A 14,117-nucleotide genomic window follows, 5' to 3' on the forward strand; every position below is an offset into this window, starting at 1 on the left:
AGGTTTTAGGGATCACGCTAATGTTTATAGCTAATGATGTGGCTGTTGAGCTACTAAACTCACTGTAGTTTAGCCAGCCACCGGCTGCTGGGCAACAGGCAGTGGTTGAGGGAGACAGTTTTCTGAATAGCCACTAGAGGGCAAAATCAGACAAAATGGGCAGGCCAGGAGGAGAATTGAGTAACCTCTTTCATATTAGGGAGCTACAGAGTAACCTCTTTCATATTAGGGAGCTACAGAATAATCTCTTTCATAATGGAGAGAAAAGACATGGACACGCCGAAATCCGATATTCAAAAAAAGCGGATATCGGGATGATATATCGACTAAAAACAACTTGTTCCGGCTGGTTACTTTGGTACCCACTCACTGGCTTACTTCAGGATCAAACACAAGGCAGAGTCCAGTTTATAGAGTTCAGAATATGTATTGACTGTTGAATGAAGGCAGGGGGTTACAACACAGGCAAATAGATGAATTATTGTCCACAGATCACAAAGGTCACAAACAGATGAAGAGCATTCAAATATACATAAATGGGCGACAAGTGCCGCTATTAACGTTCATGAATATTAATTAATTAAACAAATGAAATCCACATCTGAAATAACAACAGCCAATGTTTCACCAAACATAGTGATACAAGCAATTAACATAAATAGTAACTCATAATGAATGTCCCGTATAACAAACAAACTATGAATTAATGCTGACGTGGCATATGAATTTGGCCAAGCGCCAGGATACTACATATCGGCCGAATAGGATTTAGCAGGCATTAACTGGCCTTATTTCTTATGGCAAATAAAAGAGACCAACAGACTTTACAAAATGTTATTACAAAAGGCACTGCAGCTGATGCCATGCTGCTATTATGTTTGTCTGCACATCAAAGTGACGTTTAGATATGTCACAGTCACATGCAACCTGAAAATGAACACTTCAGTCTTTTTACAAAATGCATCAATGCCATTCTTTTAGAGTCCGAGTTGAGGATAAGTTGAAATTCCTAGCCTAACGGTGACAAATATTGGCCATAGAAAGGGCATTATATGCCATGGAAAAGTTAGGGAATATCATTACCAAAAAATGTAGAGACCCTTCTGAAAGTTTAGCACCAGTAGTGATTGTTGCATGTCTTGTACCAGAGCCTGCAGTTCTGAAGTCCTTCCTGACGGTAGAGCTGAACCTATGCCTTGGTTGCAGTAAGGATGGAGAGCAACAACCTCCTGCTTTGCTCTGCTGTGTCCTCCAAGCTCTGGCCATCCAGGGAGACCTTCAGCACAAGATCAAACTTTTCAGTAAGACAAAACAACACATTCTGACCTATATCTTTCTGGGGGGGGGTTTATATACATTCCTGATGCTTCCTTTCAGTTAATATTGTTTACATTTGTTTCTGAGGCTTTTATCATTCTGTATAAAAAACAAAACAAAAAAAAAACTTTAAGTTTAGTCTGTTTCTCCTTGTGTTATTTTTGTACTTACTGAGACCATGACATGATACTTATCAAGCTTCTCTGTGATGGTGTCCTGGTCTGTGATAACTGGTCAGCTCCAATTCAACAAAGCTGATTTATTATGCACATAATCTCACATATCTAAAAACTGTAAACTGTCTTGCCAAATTCACTTGGTTTGAGAGATATTTTGGTGGTGGTAATTTGGTGTTTCCTCTGAATGATGTATGTCATGTAGTGTTAAATACATCACAGATTTTAAAATATAGAAGCAAAGTCTAACTGTTTTGAAATTCCAATGGGTGGGGAGTCTCAGTAGCTGATGAATTCTGGTTATTTTATGTTATGTGGCAGTAAAAGCAAAATATATATACACTGCCCGTCAGAAGTTTGGGGACACCTTGCCTTTTCCAAATTTTCTTATTTCCCTATTTTTCCATGAAGTAAGGAATAACATTCCTGCAATGCTTTTGTTAACATAAAATAGCTATTTACTAATCCTTTGGATATGTTTTCAATACTCACGCTTCATGTTCATCAAAGTGTCTTATTTAGTATGAAGACAAGGTTTTTGCCTACCAACCAGCACCACAAACCTCTGGGAAGTCCTGCAAGAGGCAAGGCAGAGCGTCTCTGAAGAATGCCTGGAAAAAACTGACTGTTCACATGAAGAAATTAGTAGTAGTAGTTACAGCTGCTAAGGGAATTTTTTTTTGTTGAACGTATAGTTTAATTGTTTTAGTGTTATTGTCACAAATATTTGCATATATGACTTTTTTTTAGTAAAAACCTATTTAGTCTTTAATGTGGTTAAGTAATTGCAAATCGACAAAGAAAACATTTAAACTTATTTATGAACAATTTCAAAAGCTAGGTGTCCCCAAACCTTTGATTGGCAGTTTGAAATATATATATGTATATACTGTATATATATACACACACACACACACACATACACACACACACATATATATATGTGTGTGTAGTCCAACCAGTTCTTCCACTACTAGCCCAGTAATGGTTGCTGTTGTTCTTCAGGTCAGGTGCTGTTAAAGAATATGTTGAAGCCATTGGTGATGTACCCTTCACTGTCAGTGAAGGTGACAGAGCAGCAAGGTGAGGGAACCGTCTTGTCCTTACAGTGTTTGGAGGAGAGCCATGAGGAGCGATCTACTCCCTCACAAGTCTACGGCAAACTCATCCTGGTGCTCAAGACGCTGCACTCACACCTACTAGGTATGGCTGGGTCCTCTGCCTTTCTTTTTGTCAGCATATTGATGTGACATTTGATTTGTTATATCATGTCTCAGAGGTGCTAGGTGTATGATTTTAACATAAAAAAAATCATTACCACATTCATTTTGACACCATACTATAATTACCGTAAACCAGGGCTCCAGATTAACATTTTCCACTAGGAGCACTGGTACTCCCGACAGAAATCTTTAGGAGCATCACGTTAATCGACATTTAGCACACCACGTTCATATTTTTTCAGAAAAACAATTTGCTGTTTTATTTTAACTTTTTATTTTAACAGTATTTAAATATATAAAGTTTTTGGTCAAATTGGCAAGCTTAGTTTTCCCCGCAACTGTTTGGCCACACTGATCAAGAGGCAGGTCATCAAGAGGCATATTCATGTCGGTCAGGCTGTCAGTCAGTCATCTGTCGCTTCTTGAGATGGCCTCTAGAGGCCGTCTTTGGCTAAGAGATGCAGTGTTTCCCATACATAGACACAAGATCAAAAGTTGGTCAATGTATAAAATTGATTTAAATTGATCTTTAATGCGCCTTGATGTGCACATCATGTCATGTTTGTCATTTGGAGATGCACAGAGAGTAGACCAGTAGAATTGTTTTCAATCCTACAGTCTCCTGCTGTGAAAACAAAAGTGAAACTTAAGAAACTTTCCACAATTTGCTTCAACCTCGCCTGTGTTATTTGCAAGTCGCCCTGGTGCTCCTAGTTACAAATTGTAGTCGCACCATCTCCAAAAATGTTCGTAAAATGCAACTAAATCTTCGCACTCTGGAGCCCTGTAAACAAACAAGAAGATTGGCAGCCTCTACTGGCCTCTAAACTACATTTTACATTTGCCACTGGGTTGAATTTGGAAGGAACTCCGCTGTATCGCATTACAGCACAAAACAGGAAGAGCGCGCTGTTCATCTAGTGCAAATGGAGCTAAAGCTTTCAGAGTTTCTGGCAATGGCAGATGGTGGAAGGGGTGAAAAGCCGATGGAAAAATCAATTCCAACATATTTATCCTCTACAGTAAAGCCGAAGAGGGGGAGGGGGACGGGAAGCAACAGGGCTTATGGGAAATGTGGTGTTACGTTTGAAGTGCACTAGCAATACCACTGCCGCAAGATGCCAACAAATGTTTTAATTTGATTACAGCAGTGTTACCCAACCCAGTTCTCAAGTACCCCCTGTCCTATAAGTTTTTATTCAATTTTTACTCTTGCACACTAGATATACTACACACTTTGATACTAGCCCTTAATTGGATCAGGGGTGCAAGAGTAGTGCTAAGGACTGGATTTGGGAACACTGGTTAACAGTAATTATTCCAAGTAATCAAAATTAATTTGACAATGATATATTAATTTTTAAAAATGCTACATGTAGCACCTTTCTTTAACAGTTTCTTTGTATTTAACTGGCCTTTGTCTTGTCTTGGCCAGATTTCCCTGATCTGATTAGAGGGGTATTATAATTGTGTTTATCAATTTTAGCATGTCATTTGTTTTGTATGGTTATTTGTTATCTATGCGTGTTCAATATTTACCTTGAACTGAACTTCCCTATGTCAAACAATAACTATATTAGTTGTATTTAGTCAAGTATTCCTTTAAAACACCATATTAATGGTCTGAGTTGAATACTGAGTCATGTATCCTTTATTTTTCAGATGTGTCCATTGGTGAGAAGAAGCTATCAGCTATCCTGGGAGAGTTGATATGGATGGAGCTGTCCCAATGCATCATCCATGAATGTCTGCTCTACTCCATCCCTACCAACAGCAGCCAGTTGGACAAATACAATACAGTACGACTTACAGCAGTTTGCATAGGATCACATACTGATTACCACATATAGAGAATGTATAGGTTTACCTGTCATGTCACATAGGTACCTATATGTGTCACATATAGTAAACGTATAGGGTCACATACTGTATAATATACAACCCAGGGTATCCACAGGTCCTTAAAAAGTCTGAAAAAGTCTTGCATTATCTAAATTTAAGCATTAAAAATTAGTAAAAATAAATAAAATGTCTTACAGTTGAGATTTCTTTTTTATTATTATTATTATTTTTTTTTACATTTTTATTGAATTTCTTTCCTTGTACATGCTCAAGGTGATCAAGGAGACAGAGGAGTTTGAGAAGTCCCTGAAGGAGATGCAATATTTGCAGGGTGATTCCACAGACCTGCTGAAGTATGCCAGGGATGTCAACTGTCACTTTGCCAGCAAGAAGTGCAAGGATGTAATTGTGGCGGCACGCAAACTCATGACTTCCAAGATGCACAACACTGTCAGAGTACGTGTTTATTTGAGTGAACTAGGGTTTTGCAATTTGACATTCCCCCTAAGGGAACTTGAGCTAAGTTGGTTATTTGAGCAGTGAGACTTGAAATGGTGATTCAAATCATTGCTGTCAGTTCTGCTAGTGTATTTCAGAGACATTGTTGCATAAGCATTTTGGTTATAATCCCATTGATTGTAAATGGCATGATTACAGTATATTGGGTCATTGGCAATGTTCCCTCTAAGCCAGTGGTGTCCAACAATAGCAGCTGATGTCACTAGCTAACATAGCAACCATAGTGCAGGTACTAATCAGTGAACTCAGCTATCTTAGTGATTGGTTTGGAATGAATACCTGCAGACTCTTAATGTTACAGGAGTAGACACCACATGCACCACTTTTTTTGTTTTTTTAAATCCCCCACTGTCAGATCACGCCAGACTCCAAGCTACCTCTTCCCAAGTTGCCTGTCTCAGGTTCAGAGGTCAAGGTGAGACAGGAGGCCAGGAAGGAGGAGGCGACGCTGGACAATGTGAAGCAGTTGGCAGCTCGGACTCTGTGTCTGCCAGCCTGTCGCATCAGTGAGTCAGTCCAGCAGCTGATGGAGTTGGCGCTCAACACCCTGTGTGAGGCCGTGGGAAGCTCCACACAATGGTAGGCTGCTCAAAGACCTCACTGGCTTTTCTATTGGTCAGGGTATACACAGGTCTTGAAAAAGTCTTAAATGATCAAAATTTAAAGCCTTAAAAAGCATTAAAATGTCTTCAATACAGATGTCAGAGGGCTTAATTTTTTATATCATGTAATGAATCATTTTGAGATACTGCACATAGAAAAAACGTATGGTCTGAACAGCCTAGCTGCGATTTATGCACCTAAATCCCACTATGCCCACTATATACTATCCCACTATATGTATGTACAGTGTGTATATATATATATATATATATATATATATATATATAGTAAGATATGTAGATATATGTATATATATATATGTATACATAACATTATAAACATAATAAAATAATATATGATATATATATAATATAATATAATGATTTTTCTGAAATCTAATCCATGTTTTTTGTGTTTATTTGCAGTGCCTTGCAACTGTTTTTCACCGTGAGAAACATATTCCAGCTCTTCTATGATGTTGTGCCTACTTACCACAAGTTAGGATCTTGCCATCAAACCACTTGCAAGCCAAACCAATGTGTTTCACTTGTTGCTCAGGTATAGAAAATGCTCTCTCTTGTTTCTCTGCTCCACCATCCAGAGAGAACCTGCTCAAGTTTCCTCACCTGGCTGCCATTCAGCACAACAACTGCATGTACCTGGCCCACCATCTGCTGACCCTGGGTCACCACTTCAGAGCCCACCTGCCCCAGCCCCTCAGTGAGGGTGTTGCCACATTTGTTGACATGGTGCCCGGATTTAGGAAACTGGGTAAAAGAAAGTTTTCTCTTGATATTGAAGTACTTTATATCGAAGCAGTTTTGTTTGCTAGGACTGGTGGTTTGTTAAAGATGCCACCGAAAATAGAAGAAGTTTTATTTATGTTTTCAATAATATTTTGTTTGAAAGCACGCTAAGGCAATGCAAGTTGTACTTACGTATAGCTTCAAGTAATGCAGACCAGTCTTCTAAAATATTTGACCGTGTCCAGGAGACGATATCATGCAAAGGTCTTCAATGGCACTGGTGTCTACAGTAACAAGCTATTAAGTAAGTAAACATAGGCTATGTGATGATGTAGGGTAGTTAATGTAATAGAAGGGCATTTATTTTTGTACATAACGTTTTTTTTGGTACATCTACTGTACAACCATTTTGTTGCGCGTCTAACTATATAATAACTTTATTGGTCAAATGTGGCGGAGCTACGCAGAATGTTTTTTTTCTGGTTGAAATAATAATTGCCGTGACTGAAAACAGTTTTTTAAAAAGGTTCTTTATCATGAATGGGACCGTGTAGCTCCGACATATTTGACCATCGGTAGGGCTGTTCGATCCCAGTAATTTTGGAATCAACTCCGATTCCGAATCCACGTATCGGGAATCAATGGAGTCGATTCCAGGCAATTTTTCTTGATTCTCAAATCCAAAAACTAAAACATAGAGGGTGCAAGCAGATCTTGTAAAATAAACAGTGCAATAGTAATTGCTGATGTTGTTTTGTTATAAGCTAGTCTTTTGTTGCAAATTTGACATCTTACTTTGTTTTCATCTTCCTCTCCTGACCAAAGTCTAATGGCAAGTTAAAAGGTGTCAATATCCAACTTCGTATTGGCTTTACTGTGTTTAGCTTTACACTCAAAATGCTGCTGTTAGGTAAAATCTGGTTGGACCACATAAAGGTTGGAACAAGATTGCCAAGTTTCATAGCGATTGGTGAAATATTGTTTTGAGTTATAAGCCAAAATGTCATAGGCCATGCCCACTTTAACTAATGATGACCAAACTTCAGATTTTGACTAGGACATGGTCCTAGAGCATGTGTACCGAATTTCGTGCAATTTCACAAATTGGATTAGGAGATACAGTTTTCTGGCCTTTGTGGCGCCCCCTATTGGTCAATATTTGAATGGCTTTGCACACATGTTCATTCATTATATGTGAACCTGTTGTCCAATTTTCATGATGATTGGACCATCTATCACAAAGTTATAACAATTTAGCTTATAGGCCACGCCTCCTTCACAACTTTAAGAGTTAATATCTTCAAAACTACAGTAGATACCAACAATCTATAGAAAATAATTTAAAGAGCTTGGACCATAGATGCTACTGACCAATTTTGGCGGTAATCGGTCAAACGGTGTAGGAGGAGATGTTAAAATATTTGTTTTTCAAATAATTCAAAATATCTAAAAAAAAAATGTTCCTGGCAAACCTCGAGGGTTCAAGACCAAGTTTCATGTAAATCGGACAAACGGTGTGGGAGATATAGCCCTTTAAACTTTTATTTTTGACCTTTCATTATAGCGCCACCATCAGGCCGATGGGGGGTCATATTTCTTGTGGGTCTAATTGAAGTCATACTAGACCATGGTGCAAAGTTTCATGGCTCTAGCATTTACCATCTCACGGGAAATTGAGCCCAAAGAGAAAAATAATAATAATAAAAAGTACCAGTACAAAAATGTATTAATTCATTTATTAATAATAATCACAGAAAGTGCAAACTTCATACAAATCTCCATAATTGCCTGAACAATTCTCTTGACAGATTTCAATACAATATAATGCACCATTGGTGAGATATGGGTCCAAATAGCATTGACATTAATTTTATCAGTTAATTAACAATAGTTATAATAATCATAAACACATCAAAATCAATAGAGTTCTTCCTCTAGGGGTCTTCAATGTCCATACCAAATTTCAAAACATTCTTATAAAAACTGTTCAAGTTACCTTGTTCACACAAAGGATCTGCGACGGACGCGGCGGCAGGTGGGGTGAATCAGGTGAATTAGGCTACCGTCACAGAAATACACGAGACTAGGTAGACCTAGTGCAAGCCGGGCCTCTTGGCTTTCGTACCCTAGTATAATACGTGTGCTGTACTGCCCTCTGCATTGTAGTGATATACTATAAGTGTGGTGGGGCTGCACAAACCGTTCACATGGTGAAAATTTGACACGTTTAATTTGTGATATGTTGATTTTGAGTTTTTTAATCTGTTATGACTAAAAGTAGAAAGTGAGAAAAATGGCTTTAAACATTCCAAAACATTACATTTTCTCCAGTGGAATTCCAGCAACTTAGTCTACAGGAGAGTATAAGGAAAAACACATCAGCACTAAAAATAAATCCAATATGATTTGTGTACCTCATTTGTTTAACATACTTGGTCAATCCTTTACAGCAATCTGAAATCATAGGATTGTCTTCAGTGTGTGTCTGTGGATGTCCTTTACACCTAGCAATGCCATGGTGTGTTTCGAGAGACGCCGTGTGACGTTGGCCGCTCCACATTTGCATATTGTTGAGGTCTAGGCTATTTTATGCAAATCAGGGGCGTCCAGCGTGACTCGCCGCCTCTGGAAACTCCCGAAACTCATGTACAAACTTTTAAACTAGCCGTTATCGATGTAAAATGAAGACAGAACTATTTTCGTAATATAAGAGAAAGTTTCCAAACGAGCTGCCATGTTTTGCCAGTTTGAAATCCGGGGGCCGACGGCCCAACGAGTGGCAGCATTCATCCAATCAGGTGCAGCAAGGAAGTGCTTTGTTGGTCTGTAGATAGAGGGGCACGCCCATCCCTCACGTGTAATGACGACCCTGTGGAAACAACACAATATCACGGATACCACCATAACTGTGTAGGTCTTGACGCAAAAGTGAAACTTAACATTCCATATTCAATAACGGGGATTTGTAGACAGTAACTTGTCATACAGACTTTAACGGTTCGTGCCTTTTAACATTACCTTGTGGTATTTAAGTAATGTTAGTGGAATCAGATAATTTCACCGTGACACAGTGCTTCAGTGCATAGAATTGAACACGCGCGTGGGTCTGTACAGGATCTGTGCTTGTTTGCTTTGGAGAACGGCAGGTTAATTGTACGTGACTCGTACAACAGGTCTGGACCACTCGTAAATGTTGTTCGTACCTAAAAGAAAATTCAAAATATGAGAAAATTGGTGAATGTGACAAGTTCTCTTAAATCGCTCTTACGAGTGATTTAAGAACAAATCTGTTCGTAGGAGTGGTTCTTGCATGAGGCCCATTGTCCAATGCTACAAATGGGTTGGCCCAGTAATTGTAGTGGGAATATTGGATTAAGCATTGCAGTCTCTATCAATGGAAAAAAATGACTAATAAATTCAATCAAATTAAAAGGTCTAGTGAGCTGCTAAATTTGTTTGCCAGGTGCCCAGTGCTTCCTAGCACAGCTGAACGTCCAAAGAGTTGAACTGCTGGAGAGACTTTCTACTGCTCGCAACTTCTCCAACCTGGATGACGAAGACAACTACACTGCAGCCAGCAAGGCAGTAAGACAGGTAAGATTAAAGGTCAATACAATAAAATACAAATACAAAATACAATATTTCATTACATCTAACCATGTAAGCTTAGTTATTCGCTTAGAAACCTTTGCAAGGGACCTCATTCCCACTTGGTATTAAAATGTGATTTGAATCTGGATAACTTATTTGGATACCTAAAAACGCATGTTAATGCAAGGTGTAAATGCACACAACATATAGGGATGGGTGTTGTTTAGATTTTTCCCGATACTGGTGCTAAAACAATACTTTTAAAATAGTAGCAGTGCATAAACGGTGGCTGAACCGATACCTTTTTTAATATAAAGAGCAAAAAACATCATTAAAGAACGCCTTTTTATTGCAAAGGCAAAGAAATTGAACAATATATTAATAAATAAATAGTAAATAAAACCTCAAGTCAACTACAATAATTTAGCAGTAAATAACAGTTACAAATACTAAATATAGCCGCAAGCAGCGATTGTGGGGTCCAAGACAGACAGATAGACAAAACATTACAGAAGATAGAAAGACACACAAAAAATAACATGTTGTGAAGTTCGGACATGCAGTCTAACACCGGCTTTTGTGTTGGCCCGTGACTTCTGCCAAGTTCATCTTTTCATATGGTCATTTGTCCAAAAATTAGAAACTTAAGACATTACGCATAGTTATCACAAGCTTTGTGGTGTGAGGAGACAGCATTACCCACAGGATTTGAACCCACGATCTTTTGCATGGTAGACCTATTCATTAACCATTAGGCTACTGAGTCCACAGGGGGGCAATGGAGGGAGCACAAAAAAAATAGGGCCAAGTAACAAGACTGTCCAAGCTATAGGCTATTTAGAGCCTTAGAGTATTTTAACTATGGTCAACTATGGTTACAATACCACCAAATGTTGCATGCTACCTCAGAGTTGACCTGTGCACATATGCACAATTTGTTTAAGGTAGGCCAACAACTTCCTGACTTAGGGCAATTTTTGTATATTAGGCCTTGCCTACAAATTTTGAAGCCAGTTGTAGCAAAACGGTATGGACTATCAAAAAACTGCTCGTTAACTTTTGTGCAGGACAGTCCAGACATGCTGTGAGCGAAAATTGGTGATTGGACAAAATATGTAGGAGAAGAAGCGTAAAAAACTGTTTTGGACAAAATTCAACATGGCGGAAAACCTTGTGGGCTGAAATGGGAGTGGCCTATATGGATAGATGCAACTTGGGCCAAGGAATCCAGCAATCAAGGAATTTTGTTCCTATGATCTACAGTCACCGAGTTATGGCCTTTTAAAATTTGAAATGTTGCTATAGCTCCCCCTATAGGCAAAATGACACCAATTTTTTTTATAGTAGTTGAGACTACATACCTGCACACATGTACCAAGTTTGGTTACCATAGGACAATGCGTTCCTGAGTTATGGCGATTTTTGTATAATTGGCCCCACCCACGACAGTTGACCAAATTTTGGAAGTCGATTATATGAAAACGGTGTGGACTATCAAAAAACTGCTCGATAACTCTTGTGCAAGACAGTCCAGACATGCTGTGTCACAAATTTGGTCACGATTGGACAAAATTTGTAGGAGGAGTAGCGAAAAAACAGGTTTGGACAAAATTCAAAATGGCGGAAAATCTAGTTAGGCGGAAATGGGCGGGGCCTATATGGATGGATGCTTACGGTTTCTGACATCCAGATGCTTTTAGGGCAGAAGAAGAAGAAGCGGAATAATAATAATCCGAACAAAAACAATAGGGTTCCCTGCACTTTGTGCTTGGACCCCTAATAATAAATAACAGCTAAAGAAATACCAAGCCTAAACTTCTAGACTTCTACTCTTCTACAAATTCTTCTACTCTTCTACCTCAACAATTCTTTGCAGAAATATAACCATGTCTGATTTGTCTGGCAGAATCATATGACACCTCTCCTGACATCATCAACATTTGCTATTTATTGTGACATTATAGTAATTATACTTTTTTTTTTTATGAACGAAACCTATTTGTCGTTAATTAGTTTTCATATATTTTTCAACCTACATATTAACAAATAACTGACAGTTTGTATGAACCAGAAGTTATCAGTAATGAAAACTTTTACGACCCGCCTCTTCTTTAGCTGATTGGCTATGCGACCAAAATGTGACATTGACGAGCAGCGCTGCTGTTTGTCTTTCGACCAAAAGTTGGAATGCGCAAGGTGAGTTACGCGGGAGAGGAAAGCGGCAGGCGCCTCATACCAGAGGAATACACTGGATTTCAAGCGGTGTGCTCCAAACGATGATATTAGTGAAGGCCCGGCAGCTCAGGCATGGCACCGCTATTCGGTCCGGTAGATACCGGTTGTATAGGAACTGGTGCCATAGTGGTACCGGGTTTCGGTACCCAACCATAACCATAACGACATACATTGTGAATGTGATGGGATGTACCAGTCAGCCAGGTGGGAATGCAATCCGCTGAGTGTATTAACATTAATGAGAAAGTATCCGCCCATAGGGTGGGAACATCATCACCACCACAGGTAGAAACATCCTCGCAAGATTCCTTCACAACAATCAAATAGAAGTCAAGTTCTGCTCTTCCATCTCCTCCCCATTCACTCCATAAGCCGGTGTCCCTCAAGGTTCAGTAACATTGGACACATATCACAATTTGTCGACAACCTTTACTACTGAACTACCTCAAATCACCTCAACTTTCTGCTAACAAATTCCACACATACATATCCGAAATAGAAAACTGATCGAGCTTGTGGAAAGTCAAACTAAACCGATCCAAAACACAATGCATCTTTTTCAAAAACCCAGACCTCAGACCATCCATCAACCTAACCATTTACAGGTGGCCCTCACCAAAGAAGCAAAATTGCTCTGAGTCACTCTTCAGCCAAATATGAAACGGACAACACACAATAACCTGGTTAACGAAGCTAACAAACGTCTAGCACATCTCAAAACACTCTCTGGAAGAAAATGTAGAGCAGGACCACACGGTTTTAAAAGTATACCAAGGCCACATCTGGTCCATTTTTGAATATGCCCTCCCCTCCTGGATAACAGCATCACAACATCAAATGAACAAGTATACAGCATACAGACATACAGACTACCATCCTACATCAACACCAAGTACATTGACCTCATATCTGGACTCTCAACCATTGAACAAAGACAAGCCATAATCATACATCAGATATCATGACTAGTTTTATATCCCCTCATCATGTACTCTGCTTTTATCTTCATTGTTTTTGTTGTCATCTTAATGTATACAATGTGATTACTACTACTAAAACATTATTGTTAAATACTGAAAGGTGAAAATAAGGCCTACTGTATGGCTCTTTTTTTGTTATTATTATTATTATTACTAATGGTGATGACGAATTGAAAATAATTGTATGTTGTTGTTAAGAATCCTTTTTCTTTTGGTATTGTTTTTTCTTTTCTTTTTTTTTCTCGTGATTTTGTGTTTTTAAACACCTATCTGTACTAGCTGTTACCTTGGTGAAAGCTAATGGGGTTCCTAATAAACTAAACTATTTATTTACTTTTTTTGATCCTTTTGTTTATCTGCTTGCTTGATTGCAGGTCATTCATCAGTTGAAACAACTGGGCACAGTGTGGCAAGATGTCCTACCAGTCAACATCTACTGTAAAGCCATGGGGAGCCTCCTCAACATAGCCATTGCAGAAGTCATCACCAAAATCATGATGCTGGAGGTTTTTCTTTTCTCTTTTCTTTTCCCTGGCCTATTAGAATGTAGTGGTGTTATTGCAATGGAATGGAGAGTACGGAAAATCGTTGAAACAGGGTATCTGTGGAATCTTAAAAAGTATAAAAAAAAGTCTTAAACTATCTGAATTTGAGCCCTTTTAAAAAGCATTGAAGGAAAATGCTGCCCATTTAAAAAATAAATAAAATGGCAGTAGTGATTATAGGTAAAAAGTCCTTTAGTTCTATAGCCAGAATCGTCAGGTCAGCTTACGTACCTCAGATGCTAAGGGATTGGTCGAGTTATTAACCCATCGATTTTTTTAAATGTGCACAAATTTCAACTGACTATAAAGTCATTACATAGTAATCAATCACTTGAAATTC

At 38.6% G+C, this 14,117-nt stretch overlaps 1 protein-coding gene across 1 annotated transcript in view; it reads left to right on the forward strand.

The window, feature by feature from the left end:
• Positions 1-14,117, forward strand: part of zw10 (zw10 kinetochore protein) — a 35,284-nt gene that overhangs the window by 16,417 nt on the left and 4,750 nt on the right. The window contains exons 6-14 of the mRNA XM_071525002.1: positions 1,149-1,301; positions 2,499-2,696; positions 4,379-4,515; positions 4,832-5,014; positions 5,433-5,656; positions 6,106-6,177; positions 6,282-6,451; positions 9,890-10,020; positions 13,607-13,738. Coding sequence (XP_071381103.1) covers positions 1,149-1,301; positions 2,499-2,696; positions 4,379-4,515; positions 4,832-5,014; positions 5,433-5,656; positions 6,106-6,177; positions 6,282-6,451; positions 9,890-10,020; positions 13,607-13,738 — 1,400 coding nt within the window. The remainder of the gene's footprint in view (positions 1-1,148; positions 1,302-2,498; positions 2,697-4,378; positions 4,516-4,831; positions 5,015-5,432; positions 5,657-6,105; positions 6,178-6,281; positions 6,452-9,889; positions 10,021-13,606; positions 13,739-14,117) is intronic.

Source organism: Centroberyx affinis, unplaced genomic scaffold (assembly GCF_046629955.1).
Source record: "Centroberyx affinis isolate AG114_WGS23_722 - 3 ecotype Tasmania unplaced genomic scaffold, CSIRO-AGI_Caff_v1 ptg001255l_1, whole genome shotgun sequence".
Classification (NCBI taxonomy): Eukaryota; Metazoa; Chordata; class Actinopteri; order Beryciformes; family Berycidae; genus Centroberyx; species Centroberyx affinis.